Below are 23,667 nucleotides of genomic sequence, written 5' to 3' on the forward strand. Positions count from 1 at the left end.
AACTAAAAAGCCATGGAAGGTAGATCTAGTCAGAGTTCAAGGGCGGTGATTTGGATAAGGGGTGGAGTGAACGTTGATGCTTGCCCCACAGCCTCTGCACAAGTTGAGACCTCTCAAAGGCCAAGCCCTATTTGTGGAACCTCAGGACATTTTAATATGTTGTTACTTATTCTTCCTATTATTTATTCTGCAATAACCTCATTCCTACCACCACATCCTTTACTGGCCGCCTGGGCAATAGCTAGTTACTCTTGGAATCTCAGCTCAAGCAAAAAGATGGCTGTTTCAAATAATGCAATATATGTTAAGAAAAAAAAAAAAGAAGAAGATAGCAGGAGGGGAAGAATGAAGGGGAGTAAGTCGGAGGGGGAGACAAACCATTAGAGACGATGGACTCCGAAAAACAAACTGAGGGTTCTAGAGGGGAGGAGGGTGGGGGGATGGGTTAGCCTGGTGACGGGTATTAAAGAGGGCACATTCTGCGTGGAGCACTGGGTGTTATGCAATAAATAAACAATATGTTATGCAAAAAATAAACAATAAAAAAATTAAAATAAAAAATAAAAAAAGATGGCTGTTTCTACTCTCGAAGACGAAATTAGAACTCCCCACCTCCAACCACAGCATATTACAGGTACCCACAGCACATGGATATGATATCTATCATAGTTTTTATGTATGTAATTGTAGGATCCTTTGATTAATGCTTTTCTCTCCTCATAAGCTGCAAGTTCCATGAGGGCAGGCCGTTTCTTTCTTGTTCACCACTATATCCCCAGTGGTAAGCAAATAGAAATCTCCAAAGTAGGTAGTTGATGACAGAATGAATATGAATAAGTACATAGATTTTCCATGCTTCTCCTGAATTGAGCAAAGGAATGTCAGGCATAGAATTAATGTGATCCTGTTATAGTCTTTGTTTTTTCTTTTCCCAGTTTTATTGACAAATAAATTTGTATACGTTTAAGGTGTACAGCGTGATTTGAGATACATATACATTGTGAAATGATAACCACAATAAAGCTAATGAACACATCCATCACCTCACATAGTTACAATTTTTTAGTGTGTTATGAGAACACTAATATCTACTGTCTTAGCAAATTTCAAGTATATAATAGAGTATTACTATTGTCACCATGTTGTATATTACATCCCCAGAATTCATTCATCTTATAATTGAAAGTTTGTACCCTTTGACCAACATCTCCCTATTCCTCCATCTTTTATCCCCTGGCAACCACCATTCTACTCTGAGTTTCATTTTTTTATTTTTTTAATAATCTTTTTTATTATGTTATATTAGTCACCATACAGTACATCATTAGTTTTTGATGTAGTATTCCATGATTCATTGTTTGCATATAACACACAGTGCTCCATGCAATACGGACCCTCCTTAATACCCATCACCGGGCTCACTCATCCCCCCACCCCCTCCCCTCTAGAACCCTCAGTTTGATTCCCGGAGCCCATAGTCTCTCATGGTTTGTCTCCCCCTCTGATTCCCCCCCTTTCATTTTTCCTCTTATATTCTAAGGAGAATATTTGATTCTCTTGATAATGACTTTCTTTTCAAAATTATTTTCATATATTTCATGTTCCAACATATGTTTTAGAAGCTTGAAATTAAAAGCAATGGAAAGGTTTTAGATAGCTTGGCACATGAAAGTGCTATAAAATGCACTAGAAAAAAATTTTTAAATATATCTATAGATATGTACATACATATACATACATACATACACTTAAGATATATATACATATACTATATGTGTGTGTGTGTGTGTATATATATGCTGCTCATTGGACTAAAGAAAAGAAAAGCATGGGTACTCTCAAAATCTATTTTTTTCAGCACAGACTTCTGCACATCATGGATTAAAGGGACACTTTTGTGTGACTTCCTTGCTTCTTGTAAGGCTTTTAAGTCAGAAATGTCATCCATATTTCTAAGTGCCTTATTCATCCATCTCAAATATACCTTCTTCTGATGACAGATAAGTGTGTGTGACTGGATCAATGCAAATGTATCACCATTACAGGGGAAATTATTCAGAGTATGCCCTCTGATGTGTGACTTAAATAACCTTTAAATGCAGAAGACAATGCCTTTTTCTTAGAATCTTCTGTTCAGTGGCGAATTACAATGTATGGGACTTTAACAGACACTTTCAAGTAGTTTGTATGGTTTTCATGAAGCTGATTTCTTTTCCTCTTAAATACTTGGGGGGGATGGAAATAAATTTTTATTTTCAAAAAGACCCAGAACACATTGATTAATTTTCTATAAAGCTCTGCCATCAAGATACTAATGATAAATGGTAGTGGAAGGTATGCATTAAAAAGGGAACAGTATAAAGACATGAAGCTACTATTTGCAAAGACAGAAAATAAAATATAATTTTAAGTATCTTAAAGAAAATTAAAAATACAAAACTGATTTTTGTTCAGTTTTATACTCATGTATGCTCTTTGAGCTCTGAGACCTATTTTTGCCTTTTGTTACCTTTTGTTCTCTGAAAGCTCCATAATTGGGAGAGTCTGACATGGTTTTTATTTTTTTGCTTTTAGATTCAAAATTGGATGTATCATCTAAATAAAACTCATCCAGGTCTCATTCACATGTTCTCTATTGGAAAATCGTATGAGGGAAGGTCTCTTTATGTTTTAAAGGTAAAAATAAATTATTAAGAAAATATTTAGTAAACATTCATCTTTTTCAAGCTTGACTTATGGGGAAAAGAATGAAATGGTCTTTCACAGCATTTCATATTTAACATCATCTGATAATTTAAGAAAAATATTTCCCTTAGGTTTTTGGGCCATATTTAATTTTTGCCATTGAGTATTCCAGGGAATGCTGTTTCTAACATATTCAGAGTTATTGGTGCACTTAAAAATAATGGCATTCAAAATTATTTGTGAGCTGGTGCTACTTAAGATAAACCAATGCAAAATTACATAAATGTGTAAGAACTATACACCCTTCCCAGCCCTTGACTCTGCATTGTCTCCTAGCTACTGACCCAGAGCTCTCTATCCCTTCTCAGCCAAACATCTGAAAAGGTTTCCCTATATCACTGTTTCTGTTTCCTTACCTTCCATTCAGACCTTGACTCACTGGCCTTTGCCCCCATGGCTCCTCTAAAACTTCTCTTGCCGAAACCAACCATGACTCCTAGTTGGTTCTCCTCCTATGTCTCTGACCATATCCTCCAGTCTCATTCAATGGCTCCTCTCCCCCTGCCCTTCCCATGGGTTCTGATCAACCCAGGACTCTCTGCTCAGACTCTATGCTCTCCCTCTACCAACCTCTCTAGATGGACATATCCATCCCATGATTTGAACAATCATTCCAGACTTTTCTATTTAGTTGAGATCCACTCTCTGGAGCTTTGCATTCATATGTCATTGCCTACTTGACCTTCTCATCTCAATTTTCACAAAAGCACCTCAGTCTTAGAATGGCACCATTTTGTGATTGCAGTCAAGAAGCATGAATGTCATCCTAAATTCCTCTTATTTTTACCACTTCCTTTAAATCTATCACCAAGACCTGACATTTCTTTCTTCTAAATATCTTTGGGATCTGTTCTAGTTCCTTCTCTTGTCTTCCCTGCTCTTGCCCTAACTTATCTCTGGATCTCTTCTCCAGAGACTCTTGCAGTAAAGGCTCAGTATGGAGCTTCGGTCCAAGTCCTTGTCCTCTCCCGTCTCATACTCTCCTCTGTCACTACTGTCAGTGTGACCTTGGGCTCGTGCCTCTGTCTCTCTATCCCACACACACACACCCCTCTCCCATGAAATACATGATGAAGCCTTATCTCTTTTATACAAGATCCAGGGATTTCCTGTGTTCTCTGCCTCTGTGTCCATCTTCATCTGCCATTTCTTCCTCATACCCCAAAAGCAGTTCTTCAAAGAGGATGTGTCCAGATTCTCTTCCAAGCTTGAGATGCCTTCTTCCAACTTGTCTGCTGGGCAAGCTTCAGGTCTTATCCAAGTACTCAAGTGTTCCTCCCCTGAAAAGCCTTCTTGTATTCTCTGGGAAAATTAGACAAAACACCCCATGTTCCCTAAGCAACTTATGCATGTCCACATCACAATGATTGATTGCTCCCGTGTCTGCCCTCCCTACTAGCATATAAACTTGTCTTTTCATCTTTGAATCTCCAGTGTCAAGCACAGTGTCCAAAAAGGATTTCCTGAAGTATTAGTTGAGTGAAGTAATGAATGAAAACTAGGTCCCCTATGAATATAATGTTAATAGCTACTTATCTGTTACTGAGTTAGAAACCGCATTTAAGTAATATTGATATAATAAGATTATAAAGAAAAATCTGTCACTTGATTCTACAAATCAATTTGTTTTGCTTTCCCATTTTGTGTTGTAATAAAATTTGACTTTGTCTACCAATAAAACATAGTTATTGCTGGGGTGCCTGAGTGGCTCAGTCAGTTAAGTGTCTGCCTTCAGCTCAGGTCATGATCCCAGGGTCCTGGGATCAAGCCCTGCATTGTGCTCAGCAGGGAGTCTGCTTCTCCCTCTGCCCCTCCCCCTGCTCCTGTGCTCTTTCTCTCTGTCTTTCTCTCTCTTTCTCAATTAAATAAAATCTTTTTAAAAAATTTTAAAAACATAGTTACTGCTTTAAGAAATATTCCTTGTGATTCCGATTCTCTTGGAGGAGGGGGTTAGGAAGAAGGGGAATTTAGCATTTAACTTAACAATCACATGTTACATTAAAGGAGAAGAAAACTAGGGGCACCTGGGTGGCTCAACCAGTTAAGCGTCCAGCTCTTGATTTCAGCTTAGGCCATGGTCTTGGGGTCATGAGAACAAGCCCTGCATCGGGCTCCTCACTCAGCATAGAATCTGCTTGGGATTCTCTCTCTCCCTCTCCCTCTGCCCCTCTGCTCACACACATGCTCCAAATAAATAAATAAATAAATAAATAAATAAATAAATAAATAAAATCTTAAAAAGGAGAAGCAAACCTATTTAAGGGATTTTCCTTTTTTGTATATTTTCCAGTTATTTGATTTGTAATTAAGGCAATAAATTTATTATTTCTACATAAACGGCCTGGACTTCTGAAATAGATAGGAAATTTCTTTATCTTTTTGTGGGTTATCTAATGACTCAAACTATAGTGAAGAACGACACTGAAATCTTATTAAAGTATGCTGATCAGTGAATTTAAAAATAAAAGTCTGAGTTGGTTACTGTGAATACTCTTGTTTTCAGCTGGGCAGAAAATCACGAACTTACAAAAGAGCTGTCTGGATAGACTGTGGTATTCATGCAAGAGAATGGATTGGTCCTGCCTTTTGTCAATGGTTTGTAAAAGAAGTAAGTTGTACAATGCCCATTTCATTAAACTGATGCTTCCCATGTGGTTTTATTCTGCTTAAGGAGGAAAACTGGGAACTTGAAGCCAGCAGTACCTGATTGAATGATAACACCTTGATTTTGGTGGGTTACGTTCAGGGTTCTGAAGACCCCTCATAACTCTGGCTCAGTTTATCCTTATCTCTGCCCTTGGAGGTTGGAGTTACCAACATTGATTAAAGAGAAAGGATCAGGGTTTCAGAGCATTTATGAATTTGTGGACAAATTAGGAACCAACCAGGTAGCTGATATATGGTAAAAGGCTAAACATCGAATTTATGGTGCTCCAGAGCAGTTTCTCGTACAATATCCAATGTGGAAAATTCTATACCACTTATCACAATGATCTCACATATGCTATAACAATAAAGGGATGAGCAAACAATTGCATTTTGCTTTCCTGCTATAGATCGGTAATATAATACCAAAGACCCTTTGCATCTGTGGATTTTGCGTTCTGTTTTAGTATTTTTCAGTAACTCTAACAGTTGAAGATTCATTGTGATTTCTTATCAGAGACTTCATTTAAATAATAAGTCTTCTGAAGCTAGTGTATCAAGTGAGTCTGTATTCCAAGCATGGGTCAATAGAGCCAACCTCATGGACCAACATCTTAATATGTTTTGATATTTTCTATTCATCATCCAGAATGTGATGATTTTCATGGTTATTTTTAAACTTATTTGTATTTTTTTGAAGATTCTTAAAAGAAAATCAACCACTAGTACTGGTAATGAAAGCAAAGAGGTCTAAGGAAATGAAGGTTCTAAGCCAGAAAATAACCCTACAAATTTCTTTAGTCCTATATTTATAGGGAACCATTAAGAAGACAAAAGATCTTTAAATATTTTAGTTCTATTTCACTGTGTTTTGTGGGAAAATTAGGTGCCCTGCTGAAGTTTGTGATTTTTGAGAGCTCTCCTAGTCTTGGGAAAATATACCTTACAAGTGTCAAAAATGTACTAAATTTGCAAAATCTGCCTTTCTGCCACTACCATACCCACATACGTATCCTTAATTTTATAAAGATGATATAATAATAAAAATTCTTAAACCATTTCCACTCAGTGTATTAAGGAATTCATATTCTCTTAAAATAACATTTTATCCTGGTAGGACAAATGCAAAATCTAATAAGAAATTAACTAGGAGCACCTGATGATGCTCAGTTGAGCATCCAACTCTTGGTTTCGGCTCAGGTCATGATCTCAGGGTCATGGAATCGAGCCCTGTATTGGGCTCTGAGCTCTGTATGGAGTTTGCTTGTCCCTCTCCCTCTGCCTCTGTCCTTCCCCCTCTGCCCCTCCCCCCTGCTCATGCAAGCACTCTTTCTCTAAAATAAATAAAATCTTTAAAAAAAAAGAAAAGAAATTGGGGCGCCTGGGTGTATCAGTCAGTTAAGTGGCTGCCTTCAGCTCAGGTCATGATCCCAGGGTGCTGGGATTGAACCCTGCATCAGGCTCGTTCCTCAGTGGGGAGCCTGTTTCTCCCTCTCACTCTGCCCGCTGCTCTGCCTACTTGTGTTCTCTCTCTTTCTTTGTCAAATAAATAAATAAAATCTTTTAAAAAGAAGAAATTAACTTTTTATTAAGAAATTAATTCTTAAATTATTAAGAAATTAATTACCTTGTATTAAATATCTATTGTTATACATACAACATATTGCCTGCTATCTTCAGTTTCAAAAAGAAAAGAAGGAAAAATGGCTAAGTATAGAACATCTATTGTTAATAAACTGTGGTCCTATGTATTATTGAAGTATATAAGAATGTATCTCCCATTTTACCTCACCCCCACATGTGCAACTTCTTTATAACACCTGAACTTACCTTATTGATTCATGTGGTTATCTGTCTCTTCCTGTACCAATGCCAAGGGCAGAGACTCTATCTTGTTCATTGCTAAATCCTTCAGAACCTAGAACAATACCTGGCACTTAACCAATCTTCAAATATTTGTTAATGAATGGGAATAATGAGAATCCAGTGATAATGATGTGGCAAGATTTCTGGGAGATGACTTGTCAAATCATCTCATAGGATATAAATGGTACCACCTGGATTTTTACAAGGCACAATGTGTACAGCCATATATGGCAGCCTGATACCCAAGCGAAGTTTCCAAGAAAGAGAATACAGTGTAACCACAGAAAAAGGATGAGGCAGAAATGGACCCTCAACTCTATGGTCAACTAATCTTCGACAAAGCAGGAAAGAATGTCCAATGGAAAAAAGACAGTCTCTTCAACAAATGGTGTTGGGGAAATTGGACGGCCACATGCAGAAGAATGAAACTGGACCATTTCCTTACACCACACACAAAAATAGACTCAAAATGGATGAAAGACCTAAATGTGAGACAGGAATCCATCAAAATCCTGGAGAAGAACACAGGCAGCAACCTCTTCAACCTCAGCCTCAGCCGCAGGAACTTCTTCCTAGAAACATCGCCAAAGGCAAGGGAAGCAAGTGCAAAAATGAACTATTGGGACTTCATCAAGATAAAAAGCTTTTGCACAGCAAAGGAAACAGTCCACAAAACCAAAAGATAACTGACAGAATGGGAGAAGATATTTGCAAATGACATATCAGATAAAGGGCTAGTACCCAAAATCTATAAAGAACTTATCAAACTCAACACCCAAAGAACAATGATCCAATCAAGAAATGGGCAGAAGACATGAAAAGACATTTCTGCAAAGAAGACATCCAAATGGCCAACAGACACATGAAAAAGTGCTCAACATCGCTCGGCATCAGGGAAATCCAAATTAAAACCTCAATGAGATACCAACTCACACCAGTCAGAATGGCTAAAATGAACAAGTCAGGAGACAACAGATGTTGGAGAGGATGTGGAGAAAGGGGAACCCTCCTACACTGTTGGTGGGAATGCATGCTTGTGCAACCACTCTGGAAAACAGTATGGAGGTTCCTCAAAAAGTTGAAAATAGAGCTACTCTATGACCCAGCAATTGCACTACTGGGTATTTACCCCAAAGATACAACTATAGTGATCCGAAGGGGTACATGCACCCCAATGTTTATAGCAGCAATGTCCACAATAGCCAAACTATGGAAAGAGCCAAGATGTCCATCAACAGATAAATGGATAAAGAAGATGTGGTGTGTGTATACACACACACACACACACACACACATATACACACAATGGAATATTATGCAGCAATAAAAAATGAAATCTTGCCATTTGCAATAACATGGATGGAACTAGAGGGTATTATGCTAAGCAAAATAAGTCAATCAGAGAAAGACAAGTATCATATGATCTCACTGATATGAGGAATTCTTTTTTTTTTTTTTTAATTTCTCAGGAAATAAACTGAGGGTTGCTGGAGTGGTAGGGATGGGAGGGATGGGGTGGCTGGGTGATAGACATTGGGGAGGGTATGTGCTATGGTGAGCACTGTGAATTGTGTAAGACTAATGAATCACAGACCTGTATCTCTGAAACAAATAATACATTGTATTTAAAAAAAGAAAAGAAGAAAATAGTAGGAAGGGAAAAATGAAGGGGGCGGGAATCGGAGGGTGAGATGAACCATGAGAGACTATGGACTCTGAGAAACAAACTGAGGGGGGCGCCTGGGTGGCTCATTTGTTAAGCGTCTGCCTTCGGCTCAGGTCATGATCCAGGGTCCTGGGATCAAGCCCCGCATCAGGCTCCCCGGTCAGCAGGAAGCCTACTTCTCCCTCTCCCACTCCCCCTGCTTGTGTTTTCTCTCTCACTATGTCTCTCTGTCAAATAAATAAATAAAATCTATAAAAAAAATTAAAACAGGGTTTTAGAGGGGTTAGCCTGGTGATGGGTATTAAAGAGGGCACGTTCTGCATGGAGCACTGGGTGTTATATGCAAACAATGAATCATGGAACACTACATCAAAAACTAATGATGTAGGTAGCTGAGTTGTGGCGCTGCAGTGGAGACGCTTCACCGACAATATGTCCCATCTACCCATGAAACTCCTGTGCAAGAAGATCGAGAAATGGAACCTCAAATTGCTCCAGCGAAACTGAAAGCTCCAGGAGGCCCCGGATGTGAGCTTATCAGAAACCCAAAACGGAGATGTGTCTGAAAAAACAGTGGGAGGTGGGAAGGTTAAAAAAATCCCTAAAACTGTCTGTGAATGTGGGCTCATCAGAAGCCCAGAATGGAGAGATAGCTAAAGAAACAGTGGAAACTGTACAAGTTAAAATAAAAGAAAAGAAATCTACCATAATAATCCATGGAGAAGCAGCAACACAGCCTCCCAATTCAGAATCCAAAAAAAAGAAGAAAAAGAGAAAAATGGTGGATGATGCTAGGCCTGATATTAAAAAAGTGAAAACTGAAGACAAAGGGGACTTTGAAGAAGGGGCCCAAGCTCCTGAAGAGACAGAAAACAGTGTGGAGAACCCAGATGATCAGGAAGAGGACAGTGATATGCCCAGCCTACCCCTGGGACTGACAGGAGCTTTTGAGGATACTTCATTTGCTTCTCTTAGTAATCTTGTCAATGAGAACATTCTGAGGGCAATAAAAGAAATGCGTTTTACAAACATGACTGAAATTCAGCATAAAAGTATCAGACCACTTATAGAAGGCAGGGATCTTCTAGCAGCCACAAAAACAGGCAGTGGCAAAACGCTGGCATTTCTCATCCCTGCAGTCGAACTCATTGTCAAGTTAAAGTTCATGCCTAGGAACGGAACTGGAGTTCTTATCCTCTCACCTACTAGGGAACTGGCCGTGCAGACTTTCGGTGTTCTTAAGGAGCTGATGACGCATCATGTCCACACATACGGGTTGCTAATGGGCGGCAGCAGCAGATCTGCTGAAGCACAGAAACTCGGTATTGGGATCAACACCATCGTGGCCACCCCAGGCCGCCTCCTGGACCACATGCAGAGTATCTCAGGTTTATGTATAAAAATCTGCAGTGTCTGGTTATTGATGAGGCTGATCGTATCTTGGATGTTGGGTTTGAAGAGGAATTAAAACAAATTATTAAACTTCTACCAAGACGCAGGCAAACCATGCTCTTTTCTGCCACACAAACTCAAAAAGTTGAAGACTTGGCAAAGATATTTTTTGAAAAAGGAGCCATTGTATGTTGGTGTTGATGACGATAAAGCTAATGCAACAGTGAGTGGTTGGTCTTGAGCAGGGATATGTTGTTTGTCCCTCAGAAAAGAGATTCCTCCTGCTCTTTACATTCCTTAAGAAGAACTGGAAGAAGAAACTGATGGTCTTCTCTTCATCCTGTAAGTCCGTGAAATACCATTATGAGTTGCTGAACTACATCGATTTGCTTGTCTTGGCCCTTCATGGAAGGCAGAAGCAAAATATGTGCACAACCACATTCTTCCAGTTCTGCAACGCAGATTCAGGGATATTGTTGTGTACTGACATGGCAGCTAGAGGGCTGGATATTCCTGAAGTGGACTGGATTGTTCAGTATGACCCTCCAGATGACTCCAAGGAATATATTCATCGTGTGGGAAGAACAGCCAGAGGCCTAAACGGGAGAGGGCATGCCTTGCTCATTTTACACCCTGAAGAATTGGATTTCCTTCGTTACTTGAAGCAATCCAAGGTTCCATTAATTTGAGTTTTCCTGGCCCAAAATTTCTGACATTCAGTCTCAGCTTGAAAAATTGATTGAAAAGAACTACTTCCTTCATAAGCCAGCCCAGGAAGCATATAAGTCCTACATTCGAGCATATGATTCCCATTCTCTGAAACAGATCCTCAATGTTAATAACAGATTTGCCTCAAGTTGCTCTGTCGTTTGGTTTCAAGGTGCGTCCTTTTGTTGATCTGAATGTGAACAGCAATGACGGCAAACTTAAAAAGAGAGGACGCAGCAGTGGCTTTGGCTACCAGAAAGCCAAGAAAGTCGAGAAGTCCAAAATCTTCAAACACATTAGCAAGAAGTCGTCCGACAGCCGGCAGTTCTCCCACTGAAGACACGCCTTCCTTTCATCTTGAATAGCTTTGTCCTGAAATGGATTTTTTCCCTTTCTCTAGCAAAGGAATTGTTGTGGCTTCAGGATTGGGACTGATGGAACAGGAGTATGAGTTGACATGGGTTGCAAGCACCAGGCACTGATACTTCCAGGAGATACCACTCTTATTTGGGGATATAAAACGGAGTTCAATTTTTCTGGGTTGTTCAAGAGCAAAGCAAGGGATCTTTTGGATTTTGTTATGATGACAGAATATTTTAAATCTTTTACCTCCACATTTGTCATTGTTTGGGGGGGTGGGGTATTTTTTATTTTTTATTTAAAATCAATTAATATGTAATGTGTTAATGGTTTCATAGGTTGAGTTCAGTGATTCACCAGTCTTATATACACCCAGTGCTCATTACATCATGTGCCCTCCTTAATGTCCATCACCCAGTTCAATCTGCCTTAGAAGGCAGTGACCTGGTGCACTGGGGGTGGTGATGCAGAAGATTGTCTCAGGTTTTTTGTTTTGGGTTTTTTTTTTTTGTTTTAGGGGTTTTTTTGTTTTGTTTTGTTTGGTTTGGTTTGGTTTTGGTTTTGGTTGTTTCTTGGACCTTAACCATAGTTCTTGACCTCCCCTGAAAATGCTACTGTGGCTAGGAAGCACCTTTAATGTAAGGTGGCGTTGGTGTTTATATATGCCAGATTTTAAAGCAGTGAGCCTTTCCCATTTTTTTTTAAGAGCACAAAGTGTGGGTTATTTGTCATTGTTATTTGAATAAAGCACCCTTAGCAGTCCTAACAACAACAACAACAACAAAAATAAAACTAATGATGTAATGTATGGCAACTAATATAACAATAAAATAAAATTAAAAAAAAGAAAAAGGATGAGGCATACATAATGACTATCAATCAAGGGTTGTTGATTTTAGAGCAAGAAAAATAAGCATCAATTAAGATTAGGCTCCATTTCACCAAAGATGAGTGAGGAAAGGCCGCATCCCTCTTTTACCAGGCCATCTTCAAGGATGCACGTGAGTCTGGCCATTTCCATATCTCTGCTACTCTTTCCACGCCTCTCTCTCTCTCACTGTTTCTGGCTGTCCACTTGCTCCTCCACTTAATCACTTAAATTTCCCATCTAAGTCAGGGCAGCAACCAGAAATTGGGAAAAGAAGCCTTAGGGGTCACTTGTCTCTGTGTCCTTGTGGAAGCAGTGGGCTTCCTAGATGGTAGCTGTGACTGGAGTGGGTTGATATTTACACTTTATAGGCTGTAAGAGATGTTCTCATCTTGTTTTGAAGACCCCTTCCCACTAATGGTGGTACTGGGGACAAGGAGAAAAGGAATGGCAAAGATTTAAATAACCTTAAACCTGCCAAGCATTAGAACATCATCTCTTATACACTAATTCAGTCTCTTATTAAATCCTCAGTCTCCCAAAACAGGCAGAAGGCAGCTGGTCCAATAGGCGCTCCAGGCAATGTCCCTTCCACAGGCCATCTCCTCTCTACCCCAGAAGTCCCATGACCAGGACCCAGGCTCTCAATTCATCCAATTTCCATGCCTTCTCTAGGGGGATCAGGGAACTTCTGGGCTCTTTCTTCACCCTCTAGGAGGTTCTGGGGTGCTGTGTCTAGTGCTCTCAGCTGACTCATGCCACACTGCCTGTTGTCTCCCCCTGCATTTGCCACATATTGGCACATGAGGGTCAAGTGAGGTGATGTCCTCTCAGAGAGGTACATGGTGAACAGAACAGAGGTCCTTTTTCTTACATTTTTTTACCCTAATCTGTCAGTAGTTTCTACCATCTCTTGATTTCCCTGGAATTTCAACCCCAGGAGAAGGGGTGGGTTCACACTTTTGTTTTCTCTTTCTCAAATGCTTTCCCCAAACAGAACAGCCTAAAACAACATTTATAACCTGATATAGTTTCTGTGGGCCAGCCATCCAGGTGCAACTAGCCAGGTACCTCTGGCTCAGGAGCTCTCACAAGGCTGCAGTCAAGATGTCAGCTGGATCTTCAGTCATCTCCAGGCTTGTGTAGGGGAAATCTGCTTTTGAGCTCACTCAGGTGGCTCTCAGCAGCCAGAGGTCCTCCACTGCTGTAAGCAAGAAGCATTCGTTCCTTGCCACATGGGCCTCTCCATAATACAGCTCACAACAAGCACCTGGCTTCCCTCAGAGCAGATCAGGGAGGGAGTGGGAGAGAGCAGGCCCAAGATGGAAACTGGTCTCTTTGTAAACTAACCTCAGAAGTGACAGCCTATCATTTTGCCATATTCTGTCCATTAGAAAGAAGTGAGTGAGTAGTTCCAGACCAAATTCAAGGGGTAGGTGGTATTACACAAGAGTGTGCGTACCAAAGATGGGAATCATTGGAGACCCCTTAGAGTCTGCCCACCATACTTTGGTGGGACTTTCCCTACAGCTAGCTACCACTATAATTTATCAAGCCTTTCTGGGATCCTTAGAGCAGACTGCATGGAAGTTACTTGCACAGGAGCACCTGGGTGGCTCAGTCAGTTAAGTGTCCGACTCTTGATTTTGGTTCAGGTCATGATCTCAGGTTTGTGAGATCGAGCCCAGCATCCTGCTCTGCACTGAGTGGGAAGCCTGCCTCTCTCTCTCTATCCCTCCCCCGCTTGCATGCATGTGTGCATTCTCCCTCTCTCTCTCAAAAGAAGAAGGAAAGAAGAAGAAGAAGGAAGAAGGAGGAGGAGGAAGAAGAAGGAAGAAGAAGAAGGAGGAGGAGGAAGAAGAAGAAGGAGGAAGAAGAAGAAGGAAGAAGAAGAAGGAAGAGGAGGAAGAAGAAGGAAGAAGGAGGAGGAGGAAGAAGAAGGAAGGAGGAAGAAGAAGGAGGAGGAGGAGGAAGGAGGAGGAGGAAGAAGGAGGAGGAAGAAGGAAGAAGGAGGAAGAAGAAGAAGGAGGAGGAGGAGGAGGAAGAAGAGGGAGGAGGAAGAAGAAGGAAGAAGGAGGAAGAAGAAGGAAAAAGGAGGAGGAAGAAGAAGGAAGAAGAAGAATAAGGAGGAAGAAGAAGAAGGAAGAAGGAAGAGGAGGAGGAAGAAGAAGAAGGAGGAGGAGGAAGAAGGAGGAAGGAGGAGGAAGAAGAAGAAGGAAGAAGAAGAAGGAAGAAGGAGGAAGAAGAAGAAGAAGGAAGAAGAAGAATAAGGAGGAAGAAGAAGAAGAAGGAAGAAGGAGGAGGAGGAAGAAGACAAAGAAGGAAGAAGAAGAAGAGAAAGAGGAAGAAGTAGTTACTTGCACACCAGTTAGTAGTTAGACAACCCTGGGTTGGAATGCCAGCTCTGAAATTTACTAGCTGTGTGATCTTGGGGCAAGTTGTTTAATTTCTCTGAACCTCAGTAACATGTGACACACTGGGTTATTGGGAAAATTAAATGATACATGTAAAAGACTTAATAGAGGGCCTGGCATATAATCACTTAATAAAATCAACTCTCAGTAGCAGTAGTATCAGCAATTTGGTATTTTTATTTTATATTTTATGTTTAACAAGCATTGAAAAATACTATCTCACACTCATACTGCTATAGGGAACTTCACTAAGAACTATGTAGCATCAATTAAATAATAGGGTGGATCTAAACTAAAACGAACAATGGGCATGGCTTAACGGGGCAGCCCAGGAGCTGTTGTGCTCTGGTTGGGGGTGTGGGTGCCTGCTGGGAAGCTGAATCAGACCTGCAGGGGACCCCAGGCCTTGGAGCCCTCCCAGCACACGCCTGCTCCCTGCTGGGGCCTCTGGCCCTTGAAGGTATAGGAAGGCTGTGGGCAGAAAGCAGGAGCAGGAGGCCCCCATGCGACAGGCGGGCCCATGGGCCCCAAATTGGCCAGCTTCTGCATGAGGCAATGGTTTTCTTCCTTCAGCCTTTGGAACTCTCTCTTTGCCCACAGAACAGCCCTCTTGCTCTCCTCGCTCCTCTTCTCATACAGGAGGATTGCAGGCTCACGCCAGGAGGTGACTTTCCGGCATTCTGTCTTCAGGTCCTCCTCCATCTTCTTGCAGACGCGAAAGTTCTGATAAATGGCGTCCATCTTCCTGCATACCTTGATAAGTTCGTTCTCCACTTCCAGGCAGTGTTTGCTCCTCCACCTGCTTTCTCTCCAGTTGCTGGATGTGCTTGTCCCACATCTTACACTTGACTTCGAGCTTCCGCTGGAACCTCTGAATCTCATTTTTCAGGAGGGTGTTTTGAAGTTCCTCAGCTTGGTACAGTGTTATTTCTCATGTTAACTCTTCAGCCCTCTGCTTTTCCTTCATCAGTTCCCTAGACAGCTTTCCGTTTTTCCCTTGGCCCCCGCCCGAGGGCACGCCGATGTGGACGCGGTCAGGGCAGACCTGATGGACTGCTGATGAATTGAGGGGGCCATTAGCAGTCTCCGCCTCCCTCTTCCCCTCTCCTGCTGAGCCCCCACCTTCCAGCTGATGTTTGATGAGCTCCAGCACATGCAGCATCTTCAGCATGACCTGGGTTAGGGTCTGGAATAGGTTCCCATCCTCACCACTGGCCTGCTGCACTCCTGGACTGGGAAGCTCTGGACTGTCTTCCTGCTTTGGCTTGTCCTGCACACTCTGCCTGCAGCTACCAGTTTCCTGAACCAGATGCTCTGGACTCCCCTGCGGGTTGGGGCTGTCATTTGAGCCTTCCATGATCTTCCTCGCAGGGGGTTCTCCATCTTCCTGTGGTGCTCCAGAGATGGGATTTTCATCAGTCAGCTGGGAAGGGTTCTTAGGCAGGCATCCCCAAATTCCCTTCAGCAGCTGCACAGCATTTGCCACTGAAAAATAGCTGAAATTTTTATTCAGGACAGCCAGAGTGAGAATCTGTAATGGGAGAGGACTGGCCTTCTGCATAGGTGACACCACAGCTTCACAGGCTTGTGTCTCTGGTCCTGTCTTCTCTACTCCTTTCCCAGATACTTCACCCTGGGCACACTGCCCCTTTCCTCTTCTTAAGCTGTGTCCACACTTCACTCTGCATATCACCACTGCAGTGCATACCACGATCTCCCAGTGAAACCCAGAGATTCGTGGCATGTGTGGCACACTTTCATATATCACCAACAGGGCAGCCCACAGCTGCTCCAGAACTAGCTGGAGAGACATTTCGATGGCCACCAGCTGGCTCCAAAGGACCTCGTGGCTCTGCCTCCAATCACCAGCGTCTTATGGGCCACTAGTAACTGCTTGGAACCCCAAGGAGAGTTCTGTCTCCAACACAAACCAGTGCCTGGCAACAGGGGCTGACATCAGTTGGGGTGGGGGAGGGGCACCAGCGTTCTAGCAGACCCTACTCTTCCTTTGCATTGCATGGACAGAAAGGGAGACTACTTACACAGTGCATGGGGGAAATAGATGGGCAGCCTGGAGCTGGGGCCTCTGTTAGCCCACCTGGCCCTATAGCTCACCTGGAGTGTCATAGCAGGGCCATGCCCTTTTCCTCCTCTGCCCGTGGGTCAGGCACAGGGGGACATATCCCTGGGTGAGGCTCATTTCCTCCCCCAACCCCAATCACAGAAGCCTGGTCCCAGAGATCTCCTCCCTCTGAGGCTCCCCTTCTGTCTTTGTCTTTTGTTGGTGTGGGAGGAGTGGGGTGCAGGGGCACCAGACTGAAGGGTGTCCCCAGAGGTATCAACCAAGAGAGTAGATTTTCAGTTGTAACAACACATGGGAAAAAACAAGAACTGGCCCGGTCTGAGAGTTTCATGGATGTTCAGTGAAGCCTGTTTTTCTCGTGAAATCCATGTCTTCCTGGAAGCAGGTGAATCTCTGTGGAGGTGGCCTATATCATTTTCCTTCACCCTGAAGAAACTTTTTTATAGTTTTTGCATGGCAGGGGTATTAGCAAAAAAATCCCTCAATTTTTGATCTGTGAGAGTCTTTATTTCTCTTTCACTTTTGAAGGGTAACTTCAGAGGCGACAGATTCTTAATTTGGTGGCTTTTTTATTCCACTTGACTCCTTGGTTGTATGGTTTCTAAAGGGAAGTTTCTGGGTAGTCTCATCTGTGTTTCTGTGTAGGTAAGGTCGTTTTTCCCAATGGATCCTTTTCCCTTTTTGTTGTTTCTTTGATTTCCTGCAGTTTATGATATGCCTATGTATAGATTTTATTTTTAGCTTTATTTAAGTAATCTCTACACTGAACATGGGGCTCGAACTTGTGACCCCAAGATCAAGAGTTGCATGCTCTTCTGACTGATCCAACGAGATGCCCCCCATGTGTAGATTTTTTGGTATTTATTGTGCTTGGTGTTCTCCGAACCTCCTGGATCTACTGTTTAGTGTTCTTTTTTTTTTTTTTTAATTCATAGACATTATTTCCTCCAATCTTTTTCCTGTTCCTCAGTCTCTTTCCTCTTCTCCTGGTATGCCATTGCAAATGTGTTACACCTTTAATATTGTCCCGCAGTTCGTAGATAATCTGCTCTGAGTTTTCTCTCTCTTTTCTCTTTCCTTTTTACTTTGAGAATTTTCTATTGATCTATCTCCAAGCTCCCTCCCTCATTCTGTCCACAGCCTTGTCTGGTCTACTGATGAGCCCATCACATTCGTTCTTCATGTTACATGAAATTTTTTATTTTAGCATTTATTCATTCTGTCCTAGAATTCCCATCTCTAACATTGCCAGTCTGTTCTTGTATGCTGTCTACTTTATCCACTAGAAACCTTAGCAAATTAATTATCATTCTTTTATACACTGGTCTCATAATTCCAACATCTATGCCATGTCTGAAACTGGTTCTCATGTTTGCTGTGTCTCTGAAAACTGTTAGGGTTTTTTTTTTTTTTTTGGCCTCAGCATGCCTTATAATTTTTAGTTGTGAGCCAGACATGATCATGATGTGCTGAGTATAAGGCACTACCTTCAATGACAAGCCTATAGTGGATGGTGGGTGTGTGGCAGAGAGAGATTCTTAGTCCATTTAGTCTGTCTCCAGTGCCCCTGAGCCCCAAGGTTGTGATCTCCTGCATGCCCCCAGGCCTTCCCCTTGGGCAGGAGAGGGGAACTTGCCAGGGGTGGGGGGCCACAGAGTGGGGTGTTCCCCTTTCCCAAGTCAGTTATGTTCTGGTAAAATCCCAGCAGATTAGGCTCAGGTTTAACTAATTTCCCCTGAGGGCATGCCTTGTTAGGAACAGAGTACTCTGATGAATTTCTTCTTTTTTTTTTTTTTATGTCATGTTAGTCACCATACAATACATCATTAGTTTTTGATGTGGTGATCCACGATCCATTGCTTTCGTATAACACCCCGTGCTCCATGCAGTACGTGCCCTCCTTAATACCCATCACCAAGCTAACCCATCCCCTCACCCCACTCCCCTCTAAAACCCTGTTTGTTTCTCTAAGTCCATAGTCTCTCATGGTTCATTTCACCCTCCGATTTCCCCCCAATTCATTTTTCCCTTCCTTCTCCTAATGTCCTCCATACTATTTCTTATGTTCCACAAATAAGTGAAACCATATGATAATTGACTTTCTCTGCTTGACTTATTTCACTTAGCATCATCTCCTCCAGTCCCATCCATGTTGATGTAAAAGTTGGATATTCATCCTTTCGGATGGCTGAGTAATATTCCATTGTATATATGGACAACATCTTCTTTATCCATTCATCTGTTGAAGGGCGTCTCGGCTCTTTCCACAGTTTGGCTATTGCAGACATTGCTGCTATGAACATTGGGGTGCATATGGCCCTTCTTTTCACTACATCTGTGTCTCTGGGGTGAATGCCCAGGAGTGCAATTGCTGGGTCATAGGGTAGCTCTATTTTTAATTTTTTGAGGAACCTCCACACAGTGATCACCAAGACAGCATGGTACTGGCACAAAAACAGACATATAGATCAATGGAACAGAATAGAGAACCCAGATATGGACCCTCAACTCTATGGTCAAATAATCTTTGACAAAGCAGGAAAAAATATGCAATGGAAAAAAGACAGTCACTTCAATAAATCGTACTGGAAAAATTGGACAGTCACGTGCAGAAGAATGAAACTCGACCATTCTCTAACACCATACACAAAGATAAACTCAAAGTGGATGAAAGACCTCAAAGTGCGACAGGAATCCATCAAGATCCTAGAGGAGAACATAGGCAGTAACCTCTTTGACATCGGCCACAGCAACTTCTTTCAAGATACATCTCTAAAAGCTAGTGAAACAAAAGCAAAAATGAACTTTTGGACTTCTTCAAGATAAAAAGCTTCTGCACAGCAAAGGAAACAGTCAACAAAACAAAGAGGCAACCCACAGAATGGGAGAAGTTATTTGCAAATGATACTACAGATAAAGGGCTGGTATCCAAGATCTATAAAGAACTTCTCAATATCAACACCCAAAAAACAAATAATCAAGTCAAAAAATGGGCAGAAGACATGAAAAGACACTTCTCTGAAGAAGACATACAAATGGCTAACAGACACATGATGAATTTCAAAACTGTTGCTTTTTCTTTTCTTGCTCAAAGCATTAGGGGATTTGTCTCAGATCGTCACTGAGAGAATCTGGCAGGGCTCCTGGAGTAAACTCACAAAGATGTTATCCTCATCACCCCCCCCCCCCCATGACTGAATCCACCCAGCAATTTGGTGTCTTTAAATAACCAATGTGCAGAGAATCGTTAGAAAATCAACAAGGATATTAACTTAACAACACCGTCAACCAACAAGACCTAAACATTTATAAATCACTCTGCCCAACAGCAGAATACACATTATTTTCAAGTGCCTATGTTCCATATATTCTGGGCCAAAAAACAAGACCTCAGCAAATTTTAAAAAATTAAAATTCTACAGAAACCACAATGAAATCAAACAGGGGGGGGATGTTGGCTAAATAGGTGATGAGTATTAAGGAATGCACTTGTTATGATGAAAACTAGGTGTTATATGTAAGTGATGAATCACTGAATTCTATTCCTGAAACCAATATTACAGGATATGTTAACTAGAATTTAAATAAAAATTTGAAAAAAAAGAACAATTAAATCACTATATTGTATACCTGAAATGAATATAACACTATATATTAACTTATTGGAATTAAAATTTTAAAAATTAAAAAAAAAATTTAAATCAAACTAAATAAAGAGAAAGAGAAAGATAACAAATATCCAAACAATTGGAAAATAACATTCTACATTATCCATGGATCAAAGATAAAATTTCAATACATTGAACTGAATGAAAATGAAAATACAACATATTAAAATTTATGGGACACAGCTAAAGCAATAGATAGCAAAATTTATAGCACTAAATGCATACAGTAGAAAGGAGGAGGGGCTCCTGGGTGGCTTAGTCAGTCCAACTCTTGATTTTGACTCGGGTCATGATCTGCAACATTGTGAGACTGAGCCTGCATTGTGCTGGTGCTGGGCATGGAGGCTGCTTAATAATCTCTCTCTCCCTCTGTACCTCCCCCCCGTCTCCCCCTCCCTCCCTCCCTTTCTCTTTATCTCTCTCTCCCTCTCTAAAAAAAAAAAAAAAAAAAAGTCTCAAAACAATAAGCTCTCACCTTAAGAACCTAAAAAAAGAATAGAAAATAAAACTAAAGAATAAAACCAAAAGAATCATTCTACCTAATTTCAAGATATATAGCTATGGTAATCAAAAGTGTGTGGTGCTAGTGAAGGGATAGGCAAATGGAACAGAATAAAGGACCCAGAAATAGACCTACACAAATATGCCCAACTGAGTTTTGACAAAGGTGAAAAGCAATTCAGTGGAGGAGAGACAGCCTTTTCAATAAATGGTGCTGGAGCAAGTGGACTTCCAAAGGCAAACCACCCCACACACACACACACACAATCTAAGTCTCATACCTTATACAAAAATTAACTCAGGGTGCCTGGTGGCTCAGCCCGTTAGGCGGCCAGCTCTTGATTTCCGCTCACATCATGATCTTAGGGTCCCGGGACTAAATCAGGCTCCAAGCTCAGTGGGGAATCTGCTTGAGAATGCTCTCTCCCCTTCTCTCTCCACCCCTCCCCCTGTTCACATGCATGCTCGCTCTCTCGAAAAAATATATATGTATTATTAACTCAAAATCAATCACTGACTTAAATGTAAAATTATAAAACTTTTAGGAAAAAAATAAGAAACAAATCTCCAGAATGTAAAGCTAGGTAAAAAATCCTTAGATTTGACATCAAATCATTTTCCATAAAGGAAACGTTGGTTAATTGGACATTACCAAACAGTCAAAATTGCAAATCTGTACTGTGTGAAAGACCCCGTTAAGAGGACAAAAAAAAAACAAGCTACAAACTGGGAGGAAATATATGCAAACCACATATTTGATAAAGAACTCCTATTTGAAGTAGATAAACTCAAAATTTGACCCCAAAACAAGCAAGAAATCCAGTCAGAAAAAATGGGCACAAGACCTAAACACTTTACCAAAGAGTATATACATGGAAAGCACATAAAAAGTTGTCATTAGGGCAATTCCAATTAAAATTACAATGAGCTATCACTACACACCTATCACCATCACTAAAATGAAATGCATCAGAGAGAGAGAGAGAGAGAGAGACCCCACCACCAAATGCAAAGGAGGATGCAAAATAATTGGATCAGTCCTGCATTGCTGGTGGGAATGGAAAATGATAGAGCTAACTCTTGAAAACAGTTAACAGTTTCCTTTATTTTTTAAAGCTTTTATTTAAATTCCAGTTAACATACAGTGTAATATTAATTTTTCAGGTGTACAATATAGTGATTCAACACTTCCACACAGTTTCTTTTAAAACTAGACCTGCCACTACCATATGACCCAGTAATTGTACTCTTAGCCTTTATCCTAGAGAAATCAAAACTTATGTTTGCTCAAAAACCTGTACATAAATGTCTATAGCGGCTTTATTTATGATAGCCAAAACCTGGAAACAATCCAGATAGCCTTCCATGCCTGAATGGGTAAACAAACTAGTACATACCTACCAAGGAAAACTACTGAGCAATAAAAAGGAGCAAATTATGGAAACATACACCAACCTAAATGAACCTCCAGAGGATTATGCTGAATGAATAACCAATCCTAAATAGTGTGATTCATTTATATAATGTTCATGAAGTGTTAAAATTATAGAAGTGGAGAGACAGATTTGTGGTTGCTGGGGTTAAGGAGAGGTGGAGACGAGAGCAAAGTGATGTGGCTATAAAAGGGCTTCATGAGGGGTTCTTGTGGTGATGGAAAAGTTCTGTGTCTTGACCAATGTCGTACTCTGAGTATGATATTATGCTGTAGTTTTTGAAGATGTTACAGTTTGGAGGAAGTAGGAAAGGGTACATGGGATTTCTCTGTATTAATTGTTCTAATTACATCTCAAAATGAAAAATTTATTATGAAAATAATAGGCAGATCTCCACACTCCTGGATTCCATTCTTTCTGGAACCAAGGTGCTCTCTCTCTTGCCTGGAGAATCAGAGGCAGTTTTATCATTGCTCTTTCTTCCCTGCTATGTAATCCCCGACTGACCCTGACTCTCTGCCGTGGAAACCAGAAGTATCAAGATGTGGCTCTGGTTCCATATGTCCCTCTTTTTGTTGGCCAGCTTGATTATCCTGTGCCATGCCCTGAGAGCCACTTCCACTTCTGCTCCCCGCTCCAATTTAGCAGATGAATCCATGAATGTCTTGGACACACAGAGCTCAGAAAACAATGATACAGAAGCAAACTACCCAGCTTAAATGATAAGATGATCTCAATTATTCTGTTATTCAGAAAATTGTTCAAACTGAATTCATTACCTCAACATATAATGCACAGTTGTTCATTATCTCAATATATAACTGCTGGTTGGCAGACATTTTTAAAGTGCAAAATACATGATATGGTGTGGGCTTCTATCTTTTAAATTGAAAATTATTTAATTATGTTAAAAAATACTGAGCCATCTCTTTTGATTTTAATACTTGCCACTTCTCTTTTTTTTCTGGTATTCATATCACAAATTTTTATTAATTATAAGCAAAATAAAGGAAACAAATAGAGGTATGCTTGGATTGCAAAATCTCTTTTTGTTAAATGCTTGTTTATACCAGGTTAGCAGAACTATCACTGGTGTTATATTCATGGTACTGTGGGGTTTTTGCGGGGGGGGGGGCAGGGAGAAGAGGAAGCAGACATGGTGGACTTAATATTGAATTGTATTCTACAGATACTCCTTCACATGAAACCAAAAAAAAAAAAAAAATCTTTAAGAAACACTAACTGTGTGGGGGTGGGGCAGAGAGAGGCAACCCAGGAAACAGACTCTTAACTATAGAGAACAAACTGAGGATTACT

The 23,667-nt window shown here is 40.9% G+C and overlaps 1 protein-coding gene and 1 pseudogene across 1 annotated transcript in view; both read left to right on the forward strand.

The window, feature by feature from the left end:
* CPA6 (carboxypeptidase A6) overlaps positions 1–23,667 on the forward strand; it is a 352,266-nt gene that overhangs the window by 253,243 nt on the left and 75,356 nt on the right. Inside the window, exons 5-6 of the mRNA XM_028112201.1 lie at positions 2,575–2,676; positions 5,249–5,353. Of these exons, the coding sequence (XP_027968002.1) occupies positions 2,575–2,676; positions 5,249–5,353 (207 nt within the window). The remainder of the gene's footprint in view (positions 1–2,574; positions 2,677–5,248; positions 5,354–23,667) is intronic.
* LOC114215949 (ATP-dependent RNA helicase DDX18 pseudogene) lies at positions 9,356–11,360 on the forward strand (annotated as a pseudogene).

The sequence above is a fragment of the Eumetopias jubatus genome, unplaced genomic scaffold (assembly GCF_037043125.1).
Source record: "Eumetopias jubatus isolate StellerSeaLion01/CBP00866 unplaced genomic scaffold, mEumJub1_p1.0 scaffold_4, whole genome shotgun sequence".
NCBI classification, from domain to species: Eukaryota; Metazoa; Chordata; class Mammalia; order Carnivora; family Otariidae; genus Eumetopias; species Eumetopias jubatus.